The 23,950-nt window shown below is 34.5% G+C and overlaps 1 protein-coding gene across 14 annotated transcripts in view; it reads left to right on the plus strand.

The window, feature by feature from the left end:
• Nucleotides 1-23,950, plus strand: part of LOC149776646 (RNA-binding motif, single-stranded-interacting protein 2-like) — a 437,315-nt gene that overhangs the window by 216,082 nt on the left and 197,283 nt on the right. The window contains exon 1 of one of the 14 annotated variants that reach the window (XM_089941169.1): nt 1,781-2,196. The exons of 12 other annotated variants lie outside the window; for them this stretch is intronic. In XM_089941169.1, coding sequence (XP_089797295.1) covers nt 2,113-2,196 — 84 coding nt within the window. In that variant the 5' untranslated portion in view covers nt 1,781-2,112. Of the gene's footprint in view, nt 1-1,780; nt 2,197-19,072; nt 19,166-23,950 lie in introns of those variants that run through there. One more of the 14 variants, XM_089941176.1, reaches the window with a different exon arrangement.

Consider the following 23,950-nt stretch of genomic DNA (forward strand, 5'->3'; position numbering starts at 1 on the left):
CTGGGGAATGCTTGGTGTAGGTATAGTTTTAAGCCATATTATGTGGACTGGGGAATGCTTGGTGTAGGTATAGTTCTAAGTCCTATTATGTGGACTGGGGAATGCTTGGTGTAAGTATAGTTCTAAGTCCTATTATGTGGACTGGGGAATGCTTGGTGTAGGTATAGTTTTAAGCCATATTATGTGGACTGGGGAATGCTTGGTGTAGGTATAGTTTTAAGCCATATTATGTGGACTGGGGAATGCTTGGTGTAGATATAGTTTTAAGTCCTATTATGTGGACTGGGGAATGCTTGGTGTAGGTATAGTTTTGTATTGTGGACTGGGGAATGCTTGGTGTAGGTATAGTTCTAAGTCCTATTATGTGGACTGGGGAATGCTTGGTGTAGGTATAGTTTTAAGTCCTATTATGTGGACTGGGGAATGCTTGGTGTAGGTATAGTTTTGTATTGTGGACTGGGGAATGCTTGGTGTAGGTATAGTTTTAAGCCCTATTATGTGGACTGGGGAATGCTTGGTGTAGGTATAGTTCTAAGCCCTATTATGTGGACTGGGGAATGCTTGGTGTATGTATAGTTTTAAGTCCTATTATGTGGACTGGGGAATGCTTGGTGTAGATATAGTTTTAAGTCCTATTATGTGGACTGGGGAATGATTGGTGTAGGTATAGTTCTAAGCCCTATTATGTGGACTGGGGAATGATTGGTGTAGGTATAGTTTTAAGTCCTATTATGTGGACTGGGGAATGATTGGTGTAGGTATAGTTTTAAGTCCTATTATGTGGACTGGGGAATGCTTGGTGTAGGTATAGTTTTGTATTGTGGACTGGGGAATGCTTGGTGTAGGTATAGTTTTAAGTCCTATTATGTGGACTGGGGAATGCTTGGTGTAGGTATAGTTTTGTATTGAGGACTGGGGAATGCTTGGTGTAGGTATAGTTTTGTATTGTGGACTGGGGAATGTGGGCAATGATACAAATGTTTCTAATGTTGTGAAAAAGTTTGCTTACTAACTTGCTTTGTGTCAGATTAGGATTACAGTATTGAACATCAGGATATGCCATGACATTTTTTCTTTTAATTTCAATTTCTTTAGTTTGGAACAAATAATCTATAGAAATTTTAAAGGCAATGAGTACATATGTACAGTTCTGGTACTTTTGTTATTTACACTACCCCTCTTCAAGTATATTTATGGTTACACCATGTTTATTTCTTTCATGAAACTTCAGAATTTTTGTTTTACTATTCATTACTTTATAATATACAGAAATGACTAACACACACACACACACACTGTTTGAAATGAAACTTGCAAATATACTAATTATTTGGAATGGAACAGTGCTGATTGTTCAGTTTCCAAGACTAAAGGGTCATCTCATCCAATTAGAGTGTATTTTGCTATTTCTCAGTGTTTAGTCCTATTAATCCTTGTTGGTGGTAGAAAGGAAAATAACAGTCCTATTTCATTATTACAGAATGCTTTTAATACTCCCCTGCTCCAGGGGGTCCCTTTGTTTATGTCCAGTGCTAAGCTTGCTGTAGGTACAGTATACTAAGTCCTATTATGTGGAATGTTAACAAATATTGTAATTCATTACAATAGAAGAAGAAAGTAGACTGGCAAGAACTAATGGATTAATAGGCCTAACTTTTCACTTGACTGCTTCCATTCTTTTCGCTCCCCTTGGGCTAACTTTATAACATCCTACCTGACTGGTTACAGTTGGGATATTGACAAACTACTGTTAGTTGAAAATAACCATACACAGATTTTGTCATTTGCGTAAAGTTGGATCCAGTAGTTTCTTTTTTTACAGAGCATTTTAAATCTCAACTTACAACTGCTCTTTTGAACAGATGAATTTTGTCCACCTGTACTAAAAGGGGCGTATGTAGTGATATATGAAGTGACTGTAATGCTTGACTTTTAGTGTATTGTATGAACCAAATCAGTGTTGTGTGCTAGCTATTGTGTTAACATTCACGGGAGCGTTAAGGCATCTATCTCATCAGTAAGGACTCGGTGTAACAGGTTCCCACTTTCATTATAGAATTTATTTAGAGTGGAAGAGCACAACATATCTTCTGAAATTATCCACCTTTATAGATGTCGATCGCATACAGTGATATAGCGGACTACATTAAACACAGGACCATTCTTCTGTCCAATATTGGTGTACCATCTGTACAGGTAAGATACATATAAAAATGGATAAAGTTGTAAATTCATACATGTATACATATGTTTATGTTACCTGTGATACGCCATAAGCCCAAGGGACTCGTTCTCCATGATTATGGACTTTGGAAAGTGAATAACAGTCTAAGTTTACTAACAGTACCAGTTGAAATATTGATAAAATAGAATTATCATGGGATTAATGGTATTACTGTGAAATTAGGGATTATCTTTTTGGTAGTGTACTAAGTTAACAATGCAATAGTTCACAGGATAGCATCAACTGGCTTAGACACATAGTGTTACATGAGTAAACAGTAAAGTAAATTAATATTTTCTTTCACCTGCACCAGAAATATCCTTTTATCTTTATCTCTACCTCTTTTACGTAATGAACAGTTATTTTTCTTAATTTTAAAGCTGATTGCATTTTTTAAAAGTTGGACCAAAGTATTCTGTTTTTAAAAACATGATTGAACTTAGTGTTCAAACATATCACTCTGACTAACAATGTTTTAGCATTTTTTATTATAAACGAAATAAACATTTCACTGGCAATTGCACTGTCTTAATTTCCTGAAAAATGTCCCATTTTCAGAAATTGGTAAAGTGAGGGGATCTACTGATCCTTTTTCACTACCCACTGTAGTGAGGGGATCTACTGATCATTTTTCACTGCCACTGTAGTGAGGGGATCTAGTGATCATTTTTCACTACCCACTGTAGTGAGGGGATCTACTGATCCTTTTTCACTACCCACTGTAGTGAGGGGATCTAGTGATCATTTTTCACTACTCACTGTAGTGAGGCGATCTACTGATCATTTTTCACTACCCACTGTAGTGAGGCGATCTACTGATCATTTTCACTACCCACTGTAGTGAGGGGATCTACTGATCATTTTTCACTACCCACTGTAGTGAGGGGATCTACTGATCATTTTCACTACCCACTGTAGTGAGGGGATCTACTGATCATTTTTCACTACCCACTGTAGTGAGGGGATCTACTGATCATTTTCACTACCCAGTGTAGTGCAGGGATCTACTGATCCTTTTTCACTTCCCACTGTAGTGAGGGGATCTACTGATCATTTTTCACTACCCACTGTAGTGAGGGGATCTACTGATCATTTTTCACTACCCACTGTAGTGAGGGGATCTAGTAATCATTTTTCACTACCCACTGTAGTGAGGGGATCTACTAATCATTTTTCACTACCCACTGTAGTGAGGGGATCTACTGATCATTTTTCACTACCCACTGTAGTGAGGGGATCTACTGATCTAAATATGAGCTAGAAATCCTCAGTTTTATGCCACCAATTTTCAGAATGACCACAGTTATCAATCAATGAATTAGAAATGTAAAAATATTATGCCATACGGTTTCAGAATCCACCACTGAGTGGACACAATGATCCAAATATGGGCATGGAATTGGTTATTTTTCTATAATTTTTATACATTTTTCAGAGAGTAACATGTTAACATGTTATGTCTGGAATTAAATTATAGCAAAGTATATTGGAATGGTGTTTATCTTTGTATATATAAGTCATTGGAATGGTCTTTGTATATATAAGTCATTGGAATGGTCTTTATCATTGTATACATAAGTCATTGGAATGGTCTTTATCTTTGTATACATAAGTCATTGGAATGGTCTTTATCTTTGTATATACAAGTCATTAGAATGGTCTTTATCTTTGTATATACAAGTCATTAGAATGGTCTTCATCTTTGTATATACAAGTCATTAGAATGGTCTTTATCTTTGTATACATAGGTCATTAGAATGGTCTTTATCTTTGTATACATAAGTCATTGGAATGGTCTTTATCTTTGTATACATAAGTCATTAGAATGGTCTTTATCTTTGTATATACAAGTCATTAGAATGGTCTTTATCTTTGTATATACAAGTCATTAGAATGGTCTTTATCTTTGTATACATAGGTCATTGGAATGGTCTTTATCTTTGTATACATAAGTCATTGGAATGGTCTTTATCTTTGTATACATAAGTCATTGGAATGGTTTTTATCTTTCTATACATAAGTCATTGGAATGGTCTTTATCTCTGTATACATAAGTCATTGGAATGGTTTTTATTTTTGTATATATAAGTCATTGGAATGGTCTTTATCTTTGTATATACAAGTCATAGGAATGGTCTTTATCTTTGTATACATAAGTCATTGGAATGGTTTTTATCTTTCTATACATAAGTCATTGGAATGGTCTTTATTTTTGTATATATAAGTCATTGGAATAGTCTTTATCTTTGTATACATAAGTCATTGGAATGGTTTTTATCTTTGTATACATAAGTTGTTGGAATGGCTTTTATCTTTATATACATGAGTCATTGTATTTTTTTCAGCAAATCACCCCTTCCTGATTGCACTATTTTCACAGACAAGCAATATTCACTGAGATAATTCATAAATGGATGCAGGAATTTTTTATAGAAAAAAAATCATTAGCAATGAATGAAGTTTGATTAAGGGTGAAACGGTACACCCATGCCACTTATATTTATGTATAAAAATGGTACACCAATGCCATTTATCTATATTTATCAAGGTACACAACCCACATCATGATACACATATTGATACATGTAATGAATAAGACACAACTTGAAAATATTCATAAACATAAGAGACTAAAAGTAATTTTTGGAAGGCAATTATCTCCATCTTTAATAAAGACATTGGTATCATCTCCACCTTTAATATAGACATTGGTATCATCTCCACCTTTAATATAGACATTGGTATCATCTCCACCTTTAATACAGACCTTGCTATTATCTCCACCTTTAATATAGACATTGTTATCATCTCCACCTTTAATATAGACATTAGTATCATCTCCACCTTTAATATAGACATTGCTCTTATCTTCCAGAATTTATATAAATACGATCAATGTTTATGAATAGACTAAAATCATAGTACACACTTTTGGATAGACTGGAATCATAGTACATACTTATGAATAGACTAGAATCATAGTACATACTTATGAATAGACTGGAAACAGTACATACTTGTGAACAGACTAAAATCATAGTACATACTTATGAATAGACTAAAATCATAGTACATACTTGTGAATAGACTAAAATCATAGTACATACTTGTGAATAGACTGGAATCATAATACATACTTATGAATAGACTGGAATCATAGTACATACTTATGAATAGACTGGAATCATAGTACATACTTATGAATAGACTGGAATCATAGTACATACTTATGAATAGACTGGAATCATAGTACATACTTATGAATAGACTGGAATCATAGCACATGCAACTGATGTTGTAACTATTAAGTATTGATAATTGCCACAATACCATGTGTACTCACTTATAAGTCAGGGTTTAGCTGCAAACTGCACAGACCCAGATCTGCCATTGTATATTGCACTGGCAGATATGGGTCCATGTATATAACTAGGACAAAAGGCATATCTACCATATGCAAAAGAGTGCAAAATATGGGGGCCTACTAATACAGGTTCCCCATAAACCCATCCAAATTATTTTTTTTACCTTATAGAAAGAAACTAGAAACAGGCAATGTATCACCCATCAAATACCATAATTTTGGGCCAGCAAAATTGCTGTTAACATTGCAGGGGCCCATCAGCAAGCTTTGCAGAGACCCAAATATCCTATTCAAATTGCAGGGGCCCATTGGTAAGCTTTCTGTAGGGGCCCAAATATCATTGGTATTAACATTGCAGCGGCCCGTTGGTTAGCTTTGTATAGGGGCCCAAATATTTAGCTATGCCACTGACTAGGATAAATCAGCAGAACAAACAACACAGACCCTGATCTGTTGGTGCATTATACAGTGGCAGGTTAGGATTGATACTGTTTAATGTATTGAGACCCATATTATAAGCATGTACACATAGTGATAAACAGTATATATACAGTACAAACTTTAATTACCTATCTAGACATATTATTCAAGAAAACTAAATGTAAACTCATTTCTCAGTGTGGAAAAAAAAACCCAACTCAATGCATATATGCAGTGTAAATGTCTTTGGGTGAATTGAATCTAGTGTACTCTGTTTACAGTATCAAGTTGTACAGGTTATATTTGTATCAGCTGGAATGTCCTGGCTGGCTTGATAACCTGTACATACATCAGGATCATTCATGCATAAGAAAAGTAATGAAGGACCAGTCTGACTCTGGGAACACATGTTGACAAAATTTGTACATGCATGCAAATGCATCAGCCAACAGTACTAACATTTTGCAGAAAATAGATTTTATGGATGAAAAGACATCTTTACTGCAATTTTTTTCCAGAAAGTGAGATGGTTTGAGAATAATTTTGATTGAAGTAGCCAGGCAGGTTATTTTGGGAGTTAATGTAGGAGGTTCACCTTATAGGAGGTGTGCCTCACAGATAAATCATTTAGACAGGTGTCTTATTTTGATCAAGTTCAAAACTAAACATTTTTTTAGATTAATAGAATATTTAAAAAGGAAGATGAGAAAGCTTTTCAAGCAGAAGAAAAATATTAAAATCGGAGACAACCAACAAGGTGATAATATGGGCTGACGAGAGGAGTGTTATTTTCAGTGTAGGAAAATCTGGTTAAGATTTGGCATGCATGATCAAAAGGAGTTTGATACTTTCAATTATTGTTCTTAAAAACATGTCCTTTTATTAACCATTTAAAGTATTCCAAAAACATGTCAGCATTTAACCATGTAAAACATTGTTACAAAAACATGTCAACATATAACCGCGTAAAACGTTATTACCAAAACATGGCAGCAAATAACCATGTAAAACATCACAAAAACATGTGTGCATATAACCATGTAAAACATCACAAAAACATGGCAGCATATAACCATGTAAAACATCACAAAAACATGGCAGCATATAACCATGTAAAACATCACAAAAACATGGCAGCATATAACCATGTAAAACATCACAAAAACATGTCTGCATATAACCATGTAAAACATTGTTACTAAAACATGGCAGCATATAACCATGTAAAACATCACAAAAACATGACAGCATATAACCATATAAAACATTGTTACTAAAACATGGCAGCATATAACCATGTAAAACATCACAAAAACATGACAGCATATAACCATGTAAAACATCACACAAACATGGCAGTATATAACCATGTAAAACATCACAAAAACATGACAGCATATAACCATGTTAAACATCACAAAAACATGACAGCATATAACCATGTAAAACATCACAAAAACATGACAGCTTATAACCATGTAAAACATCACAAAAACATGACAGCATATAACCATGTAAAACATCACAAAAACATGGCAGCATATAACCATGTAAAACATCACAAAAACATGACAGCATATAACCATATAAAACATCACAAAAACATGGCAGCATATAACCATGTAAAACATCACAAAAACATGACAGCATATAACCATGTAAAACATCACAAAAACATGACAGCATATAACTATATAAAACATTGTTACTAAAACATGGCAGCATATAACTATATAAAACATTGTTACTAAAACATGGCAGCATATAACCATTACAAAAGTGTCTGCTTATGACCATGTAAAAACATATTAATATTTCATGATTTAAAATGAAAGTGAAACTTGTTTTAATAACTGAACTCTTAAGGTTCAGAATTGGGAACATGGTGCAAAATTAAAGAGAGGAAAAGATAGGAATTTTTTATGGTCTTCAAAACATTTTTATATCTGTTCCAATGTTGTACAATTTAAAATATATTTTTTTCTTGTTGATAGTATATATTGTGTTATAGACAGATCATATGTGGAGTTTTCATCAATATAGTTGCAGATATATTGACAGGTTACTTATATGGCTTTAGTGGTTAGAACATCCACATTGGATCTGGGGGGTCATGGGTTCAAACCCTGATGGAGTCATACCAAAGACTTACAAAAAATGGTACTAGCAGCTGCCTTGCTAGGTGCTCAGCATTAAGAAGGTTAGTGTTAGGACTGGTTGGCCTGGTGTCAGGATAATGTGACTGGGTGGGACATAATGCCCCAGTACTAGACATCACTATAAACTGCCACACTGTAGAAATCATGGTGATATAACTGAAAAATTGTTAAAGTTACACTGAAAATCCCAATCACACAAAAACACACACAGATATATAGAATGATAATGGTGCAAGTACAGATTTTTCATGATAAAAATTAACATCGATCAGCTAAAGATTTTTGTTGAATTCCTGCATCTTCTGCTTCTTCTAGTGTTTAAATGGTTGGCTTTTAATAGTACTTTGTGACTATATCAAGTTGAGGAATTGGAGCTAAGTACTCACCCCACCCCACAAAAAAAACGGAGGCAGCGGACTTTGGCAGGTATGAAACCCACTACCTTTGGATTACAGATTTGATGTTCAACCAACTGATATACTGTGTCACATATTATGACCTTGATAAATAAACATATTATGACCTTGATATATGAACACAGTTTGACCTTGATATGTAAGATATTAGGACCTTTGTATATAACATATTGCAACCTTGATAACCTTCATATTATAACCTTGATATATAAACATTTATGACCTTGATATTTAAATATATTGTGACCCTGATATATAACATCTTTGACCTTGATATATAAACATATTACAACCTTGAGAGATCAGATTTAGAAAAGTGGATATATCATGAAAATGATAGAGAAAGCAAGTTTGAATGATATTTCTTTTTAATGTGGACATGTATTCCTTACTTGCAAATAAAAGTAAGAATTTAGTGCAAAATGAATGTAGTGATGCTGGGCTCATATGAAGGCAAGAAATATAACCTTCAAAAGTCATTTTGGTCCAGTATTCTTATCTATAAATATTTTTACAAATGATTGGAAAACAAAACTAAATCAATTGTCTGATTCAGTTGCAATAAAAGTATTTATACTTTATTTCTTATTACTTAATTTAGCAGCTGATGTTGTGTACAATGTTAGTAGTATGTGTTGTATACACTGTAGTAGCTGGTGTTGTGTACAGTGTAGCAGCTGCTGTTGTATACAGTGTAGTAGGGGGCCCCGAGTGGCTGAGTGGTCTAAAGCGCTTACCGTTCTGGATCACTGCCATCTCACCTCTGTCTGCGTGGGTTCGAGTTCAAGGCTCGGCTAGCATGGGTACGTGGGAAAGCCTGTCAGTAGCTTCTTGTGGATCGGTGGTTGTTCCCTGGCTTTTCCAGGGTTCTTCCTCCACCAGTTATACTGGCCGCCATGTATAGCCTATCCTGTTAAACCCTAGAACAACAACAACAACAACAGTGTAGTAGCTGGTGCTGTGTACAGTGTCATAGCTGATCTTGTATACAGTGTAGTAGTTGGTTTTGTATACAGTGTGGTAGCTGGTAGTATCTGGTGCTGTATACAGTGTATTAGCTGATGCTGTGTACAGTGTAGCAGCTGGTGTTGTGTGCAGTGTAGTAGCTGGTGTTGTGTGCAGTGTAGTAGCTGGTGTTGTATACAGTGTAGTATCTGGTGTTGTATAGAGTGTAGTAGTTGGTATTGTATACAGTGTATTACCTGGTGCTTTGTTCAGTGTATTAACTGGTGCTGTGTACAGTGTAGTATCTGGTGTTGTACACTGTATAGTAGTTGGTATTGTATACAGTGTATTAGCTGGTGCTTTGTTGAGTGTATTAGTTGGTGCTTTGTTCAGTGTATTAGCTGGTGCTGTGTACAGTGTAGTAGTTGGTGTTGTATACAGTGTAGTAGCTGGTGTTGTGGATAAGTTCAAGGATATAGCCTTGTACAGTATCATAACTGAGGTAATTTTATCCATTATAACTACTCTTTAGATTATATATATCTTGTGCACAAGCTGCATTTACATTTGTTGTCATAGGGATGAGGAAAACATACTATATCAAAAGCCTGTTTATGATATTGGCAACTTTTTATAATATGCATAGCCATTTGTGTGACTGTGATTAAGTGACATAATTACTATGGGTATAGCTTGCATAATTACTATGGGTATAGCTTGCATGAAAAAGGTACTGCAGAATTCTAGAGACTGATATTGTTTACAACTATATCAAGTACTGAGTTTCAAAATGTCAGATAGCAAAGAAAGCTTAAATAAAACAAAAAATATGCTGTACACAGAAACTACATACAGTATGCAAAAACTTTGACAGGATGCAAACTTTTGTCCATTGAAGATTATTAGTAGCTAAGTGGATTTGAGCCTATATGTTGTCACTGTACTAGTTCCAAGAACAACATCAACAACAGTAAGTATTGGTGTGCATATTACTACCAAATTTACCTGTATGGCAAAGACCTAATTACTTGGCATAGACCTACTTGCATGGCATAGACCTAATTACTTGGCATAGACCTAATTGCATGGCATAGCCCTACTTGTATGGCATAGACCTATGTGCATGGCATATACCTAACTACTTGGCATAGACCTACTTGTATTACATAGACCTATTTATTTGGCATAGACCTAATTATTTGGCATAGACCTGATTACTTGGCATAGACCTACTTGTGTCATAGACTTACATGCACACCATAGTCCTACTTGTATGTCATAGACTTACATGCATGTCTGAAGTTACTTTCATGGCATTATTAGATTAAAATTACTACATGTACTTGAATTACTGAGAGCTATTTATTTGTTTTTAGGTACTTGCATGTCAGTAATGGAAATAGTTGGATCAATATACCTACTGGCAGTCTGCACCCCTAGAAATGAGACAAAACTGCACGCTATCACTTTTTGCTACTTTAGAACATTTTTAATATTTGATGAAACATTGGCGAAACTAAAAGAATCATGTTTCAAGTGTTTCGATCTGTGCATTTTACATCATTCTAATATTTTGACTAGTTGTGTGTTGTCTCAAATTAAATGGACAATTGCACTGACACGAACACATTTTCTGACAAAATTGAACAGCCATTGTGCTTAATTACTTAAAATTACATCCATTAAACAGCGATATTTATGTCATTGCTGAAAATTGTGCAAGAATAGCTTGTTTTGGAAGATGTTTGCTACTGCAACACATTGATCCGATGTGCAAAAGTCCAAAACATGCTGGACCAAATGTCCTGCATGAGTACAGAGTTAATTACCAAGACTGAATGGTTTTATTTCACATATATTTAGTAAGTATCTTGAAAAAATAAAATAATAATGGATAATTTCAAATGAAAACTCTGACCTCAGCTCACATTAACATCGTCTTTGTAGCCCCCAACCCCAAAATTATATTTTAAAAAAACAGCTTGTAAGCTTGCATATACAGTGCCCAGATACCAGATATAATTTATTGCAGTGTAGCCCAAAAGTGAACACCCCTGGGGTCTAGAATTTTACACCCACATGTATGTTCTTTTTTATATTTTCTGGGCAATCTTTTCCTTACCCTGAGTCATTCAGATATTATTTCTTCATATTTTTCAGATTAGTTTTCTATTATCTTTGCTATCTAGGAGATGATTTGATGACTATAATGCTACATAGATCATGTCTAAACTACATGTATAGAATGTGTCCAGATATATATATATATGCTTTTAGTAAAGAAGGTAGATCAAGCAGAAAAGAATGGGATCCAGTCTAACTGGCACTTTTAATAGCCTTGTAAATCTTATCTCCAAGATAGGTTGGGTGTACAATGTCAGCCATGGATATAATATTACAGTATAGTTCTTTATCCTAAAATTCAATTATTTCTTAGTACCTTCAACTGTGCCATTTCTATAAAGTGATATATTCAACTCAGCCATTTTGATAAAGTGTAAGATTCTATTTATGAAATCTCCCATTGACTTGAGAGGTTCAGCAATGGATGTCTCAGCTAGAATCAGATTTTGCCCATGAAAAGAAGTGATTATTTTTCCTCAACAGATCTGTCAATATCATTAAGATATTGTATGACAGACTGCCACAGTAGTGTGCTAAAAGCAGCTCATGACTGGGCAGGATGGCTTCATGATACATTGCATTGCACTCTTAAAGCTTTGACTGACTCTTGGAACTGGATTTCATGCAAAATATTTTTTTGGAGAGATTTTCTTTAGCAAATTCATTACCATGTAAATTTGCATACAAGACAGGTCCAACTGTGCACATCATGAACCCTTATTTGCTGACATATTTAAATGCAATTGTTGCTCTGAATCCACATAGTTTAAGACTAATCAGTAGATCAAAGTATATAGACCCTGATCTGATGGTGTATTATGGGATATCAGATCTGGGTCTATACAGTTGGTTGTATGTAAATGTAAACTGTTCATTTGTGTTTATTTGTTGCAGTTTACATTCCATTTCTTGAGATTCACTTGGTGTGATCAATTTAAAAACTAAAATTGTATTAAAAGACTTAACAGATTCTTCTTTTGTGATACCTGCATTTGTTTTTTGTCCATACGCTTGTCTGTCTTTGTGTCCATCTCATTTTCCATGTGATTATACTGGGTCTGTTTCGCGAAGGAAATTGTAAATAAAAATGTTTAAAGGAATTCATTTAACTCGTGTATACCATTCTACCTATTGTTACAGCCTGGGGTGTGAAGATTAAAGCAAATCCAGTAATTTGCTTGATTGATGGTCTGTCTTTAGATGGAAGTACACATTTTGGGCTATATTATATTTACCAGAAACTTCCATTTGGGGATTTATGATATTTTCACAAAGCAGAGTATTATATGGCATTGCATAATTTTTGGTGCTGCATTCACCAGGAACTTCCATTTAGGGATTTGTGGTATTTCTAAAGGAGAGTATTAAATGGCAGTACACATTTATGGGTATTGCATTTACTAGAGCCTTCCATTTGGTGATTTATGGTATCTTTAGAATAGATTATTAAATGGCATTACACACTATTGGGTTTTGCCTTTACTAGTAGGCTCCATTTGGTGCTTTATGGTAAAATCACAGTGCTTGACAGAATTTCTTGTTGTTATAGGGTTTAATGCCATTTTTCAGCACTAGATAGGCTATACATGGCGGCCAGTATAAATGATGGAGGAAGAACCTGGGAAAACCCCGGAAAAGAACAACTGACCCACAAGAAGCTACTGGCAAGCTTTTTCACATACACACATTGGCCGGGCCTGAGACTCAAACCCATGCAGACAGATGAAATGGCAGTGATCCATAATGGTTAGCGCTTTAGACCACTCAGCCACTCGAGGCTCCCAACAGAATTTGAAATATGTTGAAAACTGAGGTTGAAAATAATACTCTTGTACAATAATGGTTTAATTTAAATTCTTGTATTTGGCAGAAGAATTGAACTAAATAACCCTTCTTTGTGAATTATCTCCCCTCATCACATTTAATTTTGTTAGGGATTATATCCCCTCATCTTATTTAATTTTGATCAGTGTTCCTGTCAGTAAAGGCATATAACATTCATTACAAATCATATATAAACTATACTTGCAGTTGCTTGTATTTAGAAGAAAATCAAAATTTCAGCATGTAAAAGCTAGTAATTTATATGTTGTTATGTCTATCTACTTTTTTGTGTGTCCTTAACCTGTGTCCATGATTGAGGGTGGAGTTTTAGCCTACCTGACTTTTGTCATATTTTTGAAGGTATTTGCTAACTTCAAGGCCTAATCATGTTTTTGAGATTAGAGTGATCTGGATGGGAACTTGTTGATGATTTTGTTAAATTTTCCATCAGAAATTTGGGAATTCCAGAAGAATTAGGTCAAGTGGGTATTGGTATATACAGCTGATTTGGTAAGCAATTACTCATTCTTGTATAAGTGTTTATAAATCTATGATCAAAGTTTATTGTTTTGTTCAGATATAGTTTGAGAGGAAATATATTTTTAAAGGTTCATTAGAATTACAAAGTGCTCATTGACTTTTTGGACTAAAACACTACTGTGGGATTATTGAGGACTCATTCAAAGTTATTCTGGGTTACATCATTGTGGTACATCAGGACATTCATTCTGAGCATTATATACCTTTGGATTTGTGATGAGACAGTTTGGATTATTTGGGATTTAATTCACAATACTTTCTTTTGAATATTCACTGTGTAACTTAGAGAATTAAATTATTTTTTAATTTCATTTAACTGTTGTTTTTGCTTCTTTCTGTTACATAGTTTAAGACCTAGAGTCATAAAATATTGCTACGAGTGTGACCATTTTGAAACCCATGAGATTCCGGTTTTTTGGCATGCTTTGCAGAGCTTACAAGTTTTATTTTATTGCTGCCAGTCTGACCATTTTGATACCAACTTCTGGCATATTTTATGAACCTTACAAGTTTTATAGCTACCAGTCTGACCATATTGAAATCCCATGCGATAACAACTACAGACATGTTTTGGGAAGCTTACAAATTTTATCATGATAAACATCCTGTGCTACCAGCTGTCATTCTCCTTATTTGGGAAAAAAATGAGAAAATTTGTATGATTGACCTGATAAGAGTCAAGACTAGCAATTCAATGCAATTAGCAACTTTGACAATTGGATGGTATTGACCCATGTATGTCCAGATCATTAGTTATCCAATCAGAATAGGCCATCTTTGCATGGATTTTCTCCATGTACATATCATAATTCATGTATTTTGTAAAATTATTGACAACATTTGTTTGAAAAGAGAGTTTTATTTTTATTAGTGCATTTCATACATGGACTGATACTGTTGGGGTGGGGTAATGTAGAAACATCACAGAGCAGTTGTATTTGACCAACTTCAGAGCTAACATCAATAAACCAAAGACTAATAATTGGTAAAGATTTTTGTTTATTTCAGTGTTGAAACAGGAAATGTTGTGTGTCCTTGGCAAGCATGCAGTCTGATTTAGCAGAATTGCTGCATCCAATTTTTGATTTTTCACCTTATTTCAGTTTACACATAACTCAGATCAACAGCTGATGTATTTGTCATTTCAAACATGCTTATGATGCGAGTTAAGATTGCTAAAATTGTATTACTCATTTCCTAAAAATGTATAGGCAACAAAATATTGGTACCCTGCTAAATTAGAGCTCTTGCAAGCCAATGTATATCAGTCCCATGTAAAATTGTAGCTTTTGCAAGCCAATGGTATAATGTATTGGAACCATGTTAAATTGGACCTCTTGCAAGTCGTTAGTTTATTGGAACCATGTTAAATTGGAGCTTTTGCAAGGCAATGGTATAATGTATTGGAACCATGTTAAATAGGAGCTTTTTTAACACAGTGGCATTCTGTATTGGAACCACATTAAATTGTAGCTCTTGCAAGTTAATGGTAAACTGTTGGAACCACATTAAATTGTAGCTCTTGCAAGCTAATGGTAAACTGTATTGGAACCACATTAAATTGTAGCTCTTGCAAGCTAATGGTAAACTGTATTGGAACCACATTAAATTGTAGCTCTTGCAAGCTAATGGTAAACTGTATTGGAACCACATTAAATTGTAGCTCTTGCAAGTTAATGGTAAACTATTGGAACCACATTAAATTGTAGCTCTTGCAAGTTAATGGTAAACTATTGGAACCACATTAAATTGTAGCTCTTGCAAATTAATGGTAAACTATTGGAACCACATTAAATTGTAGCTCTTGCAAGCTAATGGTAAACTATTGGAACCACATTAAATTGTAGCTCTTGCAAGCTAATGGTAAACTATTGGAACCACATTAAATTGTAGCTCTTGCAAGCTAATGGTAAACTATTGGAACCACATTAAATTGTAGCTCTTGCAAGATGTTAGTTTATTGGAACCATGTTGAATTGGAGCTTTTTCAAGAAAATGGTTATGTCCCAAGATGAATGGTGTTTCTTTTCCCTACTATAACTTACTGAAATTTCCTGCGCAGGCAAAATAATTACTGAATATTTGTTGTTTGTCCATTTTTTTCTTCAAAACCTTGCTTCCAGTGTAGTATATTTATGATACTACTACCATCGCTCAGGTGGCCTAGTAGTTAGAGTGTCTGCCTCGGAAGCAGAAGGTCATGGGTTCAATCCCTGGCTGAGTCATACCAAAGACTTACAAAAATGGTACTAACAGCTCCCTCGCTTGGCGCTCAATGTTAAGAGGTTAGTGTTAGGACTGGTCGGCCTGGTGTCAAGATAATGTGATTGGGTGGGACATCATGCTCCATGTCTGTGGCATGATGCCCCAGTGCTAGACATCACTATAAACTGTCACACTGCAGACATCGTAGCAATATGACTGAAAAATTGTTAAAGCTATGTTAAAAATCCAAATCACACAAACACACACGATACTACTACCTGTGATCATTTGACTGTGAACTGGCTTAAGCAGGGCAAGATGCAAGATGTTATGCAACTTGCTAAATTCAGGCAGCTCAAATCAGTTAACATCCTTTTGATTTTGAGACTCAGAGATCAGACAAAAGTCTTGATACAAATGGCTGAAAATTACTCACATAGTGACTGCAGCTTTGCATCCTTGTTTGGATAAGAAAGTCGACATGTGCCTCATGAAAAATTCACCATCTTTTTGAATCCTACCCCACTTTGAAGTTGACACTTCTGACCAGAGTTTTTGCAAATTTCCATATTTGTTCTTAGCTGAATTCTGTTCTTTCACATGTATGCAACAATACACCAGAACACTGTCACATGTATGCAACAGTATACCAGAACATGTCACATGTATGCAGCAGTACACTGGAATACTGTCACATGTATGCAACTGTATACTGGAACACTGTTGCATGTATGCAACTGTATACCAGAACACTGTCACATGTATGCAACACTATACTGGAACAATGTTACATGTATGCAACAGTATACTGGAACAGTTCCGATGTCACATGTATGTATTCAAATTCTGGAACACTGTCACTTGTATGTAACTGTATACTGGAACACTGTTACATGTATGAAGCAGTATACTGGAACATTCACATGTATGCAATAGTATACTTTATATTGCCACATGTATGCAATAGTATACTTGTATACTGCCACATGTATGCAATAGTATACTTGTATACTGCCACATGTATGCAACAGTATGCTTGAACACTATCACATGTATGTAGCAGTACTGTCTCATGTATACAATAGCATACTGGAAAACTGTCACATGAATGCAACAATATACTGGAACAGGTAACATGTATGCAGTAGTATACCAGAACACTGTCACATGAATACAAAAGTATACTTGTATACTGTCACATGTATCCAAGAGCATACTGGAAAACTCACATGAATGCAACAATATACTGGAACATGTAACATGTATGCAATAGTATACTGGATAGTATTCAAAAATATATGATCAGTAAATAGTAAAGCAAACAATTTAGTTATTTATATTGTATATAAATCTATATTAGCAACTTTTTATTCATCTGTTCATTGTGGAAATATGCATCAGAGTTGTCAATGTATGTGCCACATTTTACTGCCAGAAAAATAGAAAACTCTGTTATATACATCAAAACAACAGAAAAGTCAACTCCGTTAAATACATCTAAAAACAGAAAGATCAACTCAGTTAAATACATCTAAAAACAGAAATGAAAACATATTTATATATAAAATAATGCATGAGAGAAAAAATTAATTTCTTATAGTTCCTAACTTGTTTTAGAATGTTTGTACAAAAGTTAAAGTTAAAAATTAGTTATCATAACAAAATTGTGAAAACTGCAGTCATGAAGTTGAAGAAATCTAGAGCACAATGCTTGGTCATATAATGGAACTAAATACTCCATGGTTAAAGTTATGACAAACTGACCCATTTAGAACCATTGTGTTGAAATCACTTGGGATAAATTCAGGACACTTTGTGATCAACAGTTTGTTTCAGAATGGAATATACTACTTCCTAGTTGAGAGTATTCATGCTTTCTCTAGTCTGTATGGTTGAAAATGACATCTTTACTGAAGTGGCCAGACTGTTAAAGTGCTGATACATGTATATACAACATTGCTGGTACAGTTCAGATTTTCTATCCATTCATGTTGTATTGTAGTTATAGGGACCCCATTCAAGCTGACTTGTAACTATGGGAACTCCATGTTGGCTTGTAATTATTGGGACTACATTCATGTTGGCTTTTAGTTATAGAAACTTTACATTTATCCAATGGTCCATTTGGTCCTAAATGAAAAAGGTGCCATTGCACATCCAATATTTCCACCATAGTGGCCATTTTGAAAATCTTACAATTTTTACTCCTCCTGAATGGATTGTCACCTCAACATGGGGTTTTCATTTAAAGACTTCTTATGATGTCTAGTTGTGCTAAATGGAAATGGTGCCCATCTGAAGTCCAATATGGCTGCCACAGCAGCCATCTTGAAAATCTTATTGCAACTCCTCCTGAACAGAAAGTTCTGTTGACCTTGATTTTCACCAAAAGATTTTGTATAATGTCCAGCTGATGTCATGTGAGCATGGTGCAAATCTGATATCCAATTTCGCCACTACTCATGTGCCATTCTGAAAATCTTCTTATCACTATTTATGCTTGAGTGGATGGTCATATCAACTTGAGGTTTTTAGTAAAAGGCTTCTTATGATGTCTACTTGGGTCTAAATGAAAATGGTGCTGATCTGGAATTAATATGGATGCCACAGCGGTCAGTTTGAAAATTGTGTTATCGCTACTTCTTCAGAATGAATGGTCATATCATCGGTTCTCATAATGTTTTGTTGATCTTAAGTTAAAATAATGCTGATCTCATATCAAGCATGTTGCAATCTTGTTGTAGCTACTTTGCTTAGAGGAAAGCCATCAACCATACATACATGTCTGTTTTTCTGTATTTGATTTAATATTTACAACTATATGCTAATTTTGTTCTTTTTCAGGTAAGTGATCTCTAGGACTTCATGTAATGATTACAATTGGTAGTGCAGAGGTCGTGTTGGAGGAGCATTAAATTTCCATTCTTGTGTAAATTTGAAAAAAGTAAGTCGTATTACTGTAGATCTGAATTGCCATGTCATCGGAACTATTTATCTCTATGACCACTGAACATGTTAAGTAAGCTGAAGAAGCAAAATACTCCCAACAGAATATAAATTTTTCCTTTTTTCTAAACTTTATTTAATAGGAAACAAGGTTAAAAGACTTGAAATTTGATATTAAAGTGACCTCAAAAGTAAATGCAGCAAAATTAATGCATTAAATTCCTACAGTATATCACCATTAAAAAGAAAGACAAGTCTTCAAAATAGTCCAGCTGATGCATCTATTGTACCAGCATAATATATCTTTGTATTCTGTTGGCCAGAAAAATGTGGATTCCATTCTACAGGTCAGTAAAATATGGTTTTACATTCCTTGGGCCAGTACAGTATTGTTTTATATTATAGTGTCACTATATTCTCATGTCACCAAGTCAACATTTGTAACACAGTCCTGTTTTGTTCCAGTAATATTGAATTTAAATTGGTCCATCCTTTTATTAGTTCTTCGTAAAAGAGAATAGTAATTTTCCTCCAATTCTTAACTTCGTGCACCTCTGAATTACCCTCTGTCAAAATGTTGTTTCCCTTGTCCTTCCTAAGCACCTCTTGAATGGAAAGAATGGAAATTGAATGACATAGAAAGAAAGTGGACAATATACCTGGGTGTCTTGCAGTGGTAAATTGTAGGATCACCTTACACAGAATGATTTAAGTTACATTATCGGCCCTTTCAAAACAGCAGCCAGTTCTTTTTTAAGGAGATACTTTTCAAGACAGCAGCCTGTTCTCTATTAAAGGGATACTTTTCAAGACAGCAGCCTGTTCTCTATTAAAGAGATACTTTTCAAGACAGCAGCCTGTTCTCTATTAAAGAGATACTTTTCAAGACAGCAGCCTGTTCTCTATTAAAGAGATACTTTTCAAGACAGCAGCCTGTTCTCTATTAAAGAGATACTTTTCAAAACAGCAGCCTGTTCTCTGTTAAAGAGATACTTTTCAAAACAGCAGCCTGTTCTCTGTTAAGGAGATACTTTAATCATCCACTGTAGAATAAAAGTCGTTTTAGTGCTGGTAATAATGTGGCAAATAACATAGTAATTTGGCCAAAGAAATTCTGAGTGAAATATAGATTATAAAATTAAAAAAAGGATGCAGTGTTTAGATGTAAGGTTCAAACAGTTAATTAAACAAAATATCAAGGAGACAAAAGTAAGAACTTGGAAGTACATTTTGTTTTGCATTTAACATGCAATGGCTATATCAGTATTTGTGGATATTTCTTTTATTGCACTTTTACTCAAAACATAAGTTAAGCAGTGCTGAAATTTTGTCTCAGTACTTTCCTTGATTAGATGTCATTGTGAGACTGTTTGGATGAAGGGAATTAACTGACACTTCATCTGAGTAAAACAAGTGGAGGGAAAAAGGAAAATTAGTTGTGAAATAAACTTAATTACAGAGGATAGGTCACCATATATAAAGTTTACTATACATATGCAAGCAATTACATTCATTTTCTCCCCTATTTTTGGAATTTAAAAAGAATTTCTTTTGGGTTTCTTTTTAAGAAGTGGTTGTTAGAATGAGCTGGACCTAGATGTAGTTGTTTCATTTTTATAGGATAATTTTATATGCTGAATGTATGAAAGAGTATTTTTTAATGATACTGTCTGTCTGTTTCCAGTTTAATTTTCACACATTGCCACCCCTTCTGTTGCCCTCATTTTTGGCCATCCCTTCTATCCCCCTCTTTTGAGGACACCATTTGTTAACCTCTTTTGAGGTCACCCATCATGAAAACATTTCTTTTTGAAGGCACACCTTTTGTTAACCTCTTTTACAGCCACCTGTGCTGAACCTTTTTATGAGGTCATCTGTTCTGTGTCCCTCTGTTGAGGCCATCTCTTCTGTCTCAGTCTTTTAAAGCCACACCTTCAGAACCCACTGTTTAGGTCATCTCTTTATATTGGCCTTGTAAGAGGAATGACCTTTTGACCAGATAAAAATAGTAAAATATACTAATTTATTTTTGAACAAGTGGGCCACTTTCCAGGCTGTAGCCTCTAGAGAGAATGACCAATTAAATACAGACAAATCGATTTGCTTTAAATCCAAACTGAAAAGCCGGGATAAATTGTTTAAACATTGTTACATACAGTATCCAACAAAGTGTTATTGAGACATGTTTATTTTTCTGATAGTGTAGGCATAGAAGTTAACTCAGTTCCTCCGACAATTGTACTTTATGCATCATGGAGCTCCAGAAGGTCACATTAACCTACTTTTCACACTGCAGTAAGTTTGCTTATATTTAAGCATTTAGCTCAATTTTTTATGAAACTTGACATAAGATGCCAATAGAACAGTTAAGAATATGTTTGGTTAAACTGTTGCTTACAATCTTTGTAATTTTGTCAGCAAATTGATTTGAAGTATGGTGATAGAATACTGTATACACTGTAGTGTTATGCTGTTTTCCTATATTAAATTTATATACAATGGACACTTAAAAAAAGGAAACAATGGCACTCCATGATTAAGGGTAGCATGGACATAGATGCTCCATATTTGCTATTATTGTATTAATTCCAACTGTTGTAAATAGCCTGCTTCTTCCCAAAGTTTTCTTTGACAGAAAATTTCTGTCTTAGAAGAACTTCCTTACCAGTGACAATTCCAGTGATCTTCAAGAAGTAAAATCTATGTTTAACAATGGATGGTAAAAAAAAGCAATCATCTTAAAATCAGGGCCAAAATGAATCCACATAGAACTAGGAAAATTCTAAATTTTAAACCAATTGAATACAAAAGAATAGAAAATATTAAGGAAGGCAAGTACTAATAATACTAAGAAAGAGTAATTAAGAGTAAGTATAAAGTAATTAATAGCAGGTAATGTTCTAGGTAAATACTACAGCAAGCTTAGTAGGTACAAGGAAATGTTGATTTTATACAAGTTAGGAAATTCACATAAAAATGTCAGGTAGATTGCAAGCAAAGGCCAGAAAAGTGAGAAAAGGTCCTTGTGGAGTTAAGACACATGTAAATTTAAAGCAAGACCAGTGAATAATTTGATGGTAAACAATAAAACTCTATGTCCAGCAATGGATTAATGACTATAGGACTGTCATGGAAGTCTATTATATGTACAGTTCTTATTAGACTGGTATACCTTTTCTTGCCTAATTTACTGCCACAGTCTTTAATAAATCAGTGTCAACAGAATACTATTCTATGGCCATGTGAACTTAATTACTGTATTTGAATCTAGAGCTGTCACATCGGTATTTGTTTCTGACCACAAATATGTTCCAACTCTACCCCATTAGCACACAGTATTAATTTAGCAGACTAATTAACTTTGTAACTTTCACAAAGAATCACATCTGGTATTTCTCATTTTTTTGTATGTACAAGTAAATATATTTTGAAAGCATTTGAACTCCATATTTACTGAAAAAATTGTGAAAATCTTTTAAAATTAAAAATAATAAAGGTATGGAAGCTGTTTAACTCAGGCATGATATGATTTGGTAGTCTGACATTGTATGATTTGGTAGCCTGGCATTGTATGATTTAGTAGCCTGACATCGTATGATTTGGTAGTCTAACATCATGCATTTGGTAGTCTGACATTGTATGATTTGATAGTCTGACATTGTATGATTTGGTAGGCTGACATTGTATGATTTGGTTGTTGTTGTTGTTGTTGTAGGGTTTGATGCTATTTTTTAGCACATGATAGGCTATACATGGTGGCCAGTATTAATGGTGGAGGAAGAACCTGAAAAAAAAAACGGAAAGAACCACCGACCCACGAGAAGCTACTGGCAAGCTTTCTCACATACCCACATTGGCTGAATCCACGACTCGAACCCATGCAGGCAGAGGTGAGATGGCAGTGATCCATAACGGAGAGCGCTTTAGACCACTCGGTCACTAGGGGCCCCATATGATTTGGTAGTCTGAAATCTTATGATTTGGTAGTCTGAGATCATATGATTTGGTAGTCTGACATTGTATGATCTGATAGTCTGACATTGTATGACTGGGTAGACTGACATTGTATGATTTGGTAGTCTGACATTGTATGATATGTTAGTCTGACATTGTATGATTTGGTAGTCCAACATTGTATGATTTGGTAATAGATTGTAATAAATTTTCCTCAGTTTGTTAACTTCCTCCTAAATGGAATAGTGTGAATCATTCATTTATACAGCAATATGTTAATTATAAAATTAGATTGTGACTAGGTGGGCTACCAGTTAGAAATGAACCTGTTAAGTCAGTTTAAATCTGGTATTCCATAAGGGGCGCTGTAATATGAAACTGCCAACTTCAGTTATCCCTTTTTCTTCATAAGAGTTATAAATACTTTTTTTGAATAGTAGTTTTATTATTATGATTTGAAAAATGTGCAGAGTAATTATGATACCATGGTACATCATAACTGTATGTACAGGGCTACTAAAATTTCAGTATACAGTAGTACATCACAACTGTATGTACAGGGCTACTAAAATTTCAGTATACAGTAGTAAATCATAACTGTATGTACTGGGCTACTAAAATTTCAGTATACAGTAGTAAATCATAACTGTATGTACTGGGCTACTAAAATTTCAGTATACAGTAGTAAATCATAACTGTATGCACAGGGCTACTTTAATACACAGTATTAAGTCATGATAGCATGTACTGGGCTACCAAACTTCAATGTAGTAAATCATGATAGCATGCACTGGGTTACCAAAATTCAATATATAATAGCAGAGACCAA

The sequence above is a fragment of the Sinohyriopsis cumingii genome, chromosome 18, assembly GCF_028554795.1.
Source record: "Sinohyriopsis cumingii isolate HCF-2022 chromosome 18, ASM2855479v2, whole genome shotgun sequence".
Classification (NCBI taxonomy): domain Eukaryota; kingdom Metazoa; phylum Mollusca; class Bivalvia; order Unionida; family Unionidae; genus Sinohyriopsis; species Sinohyriopsis cumingii.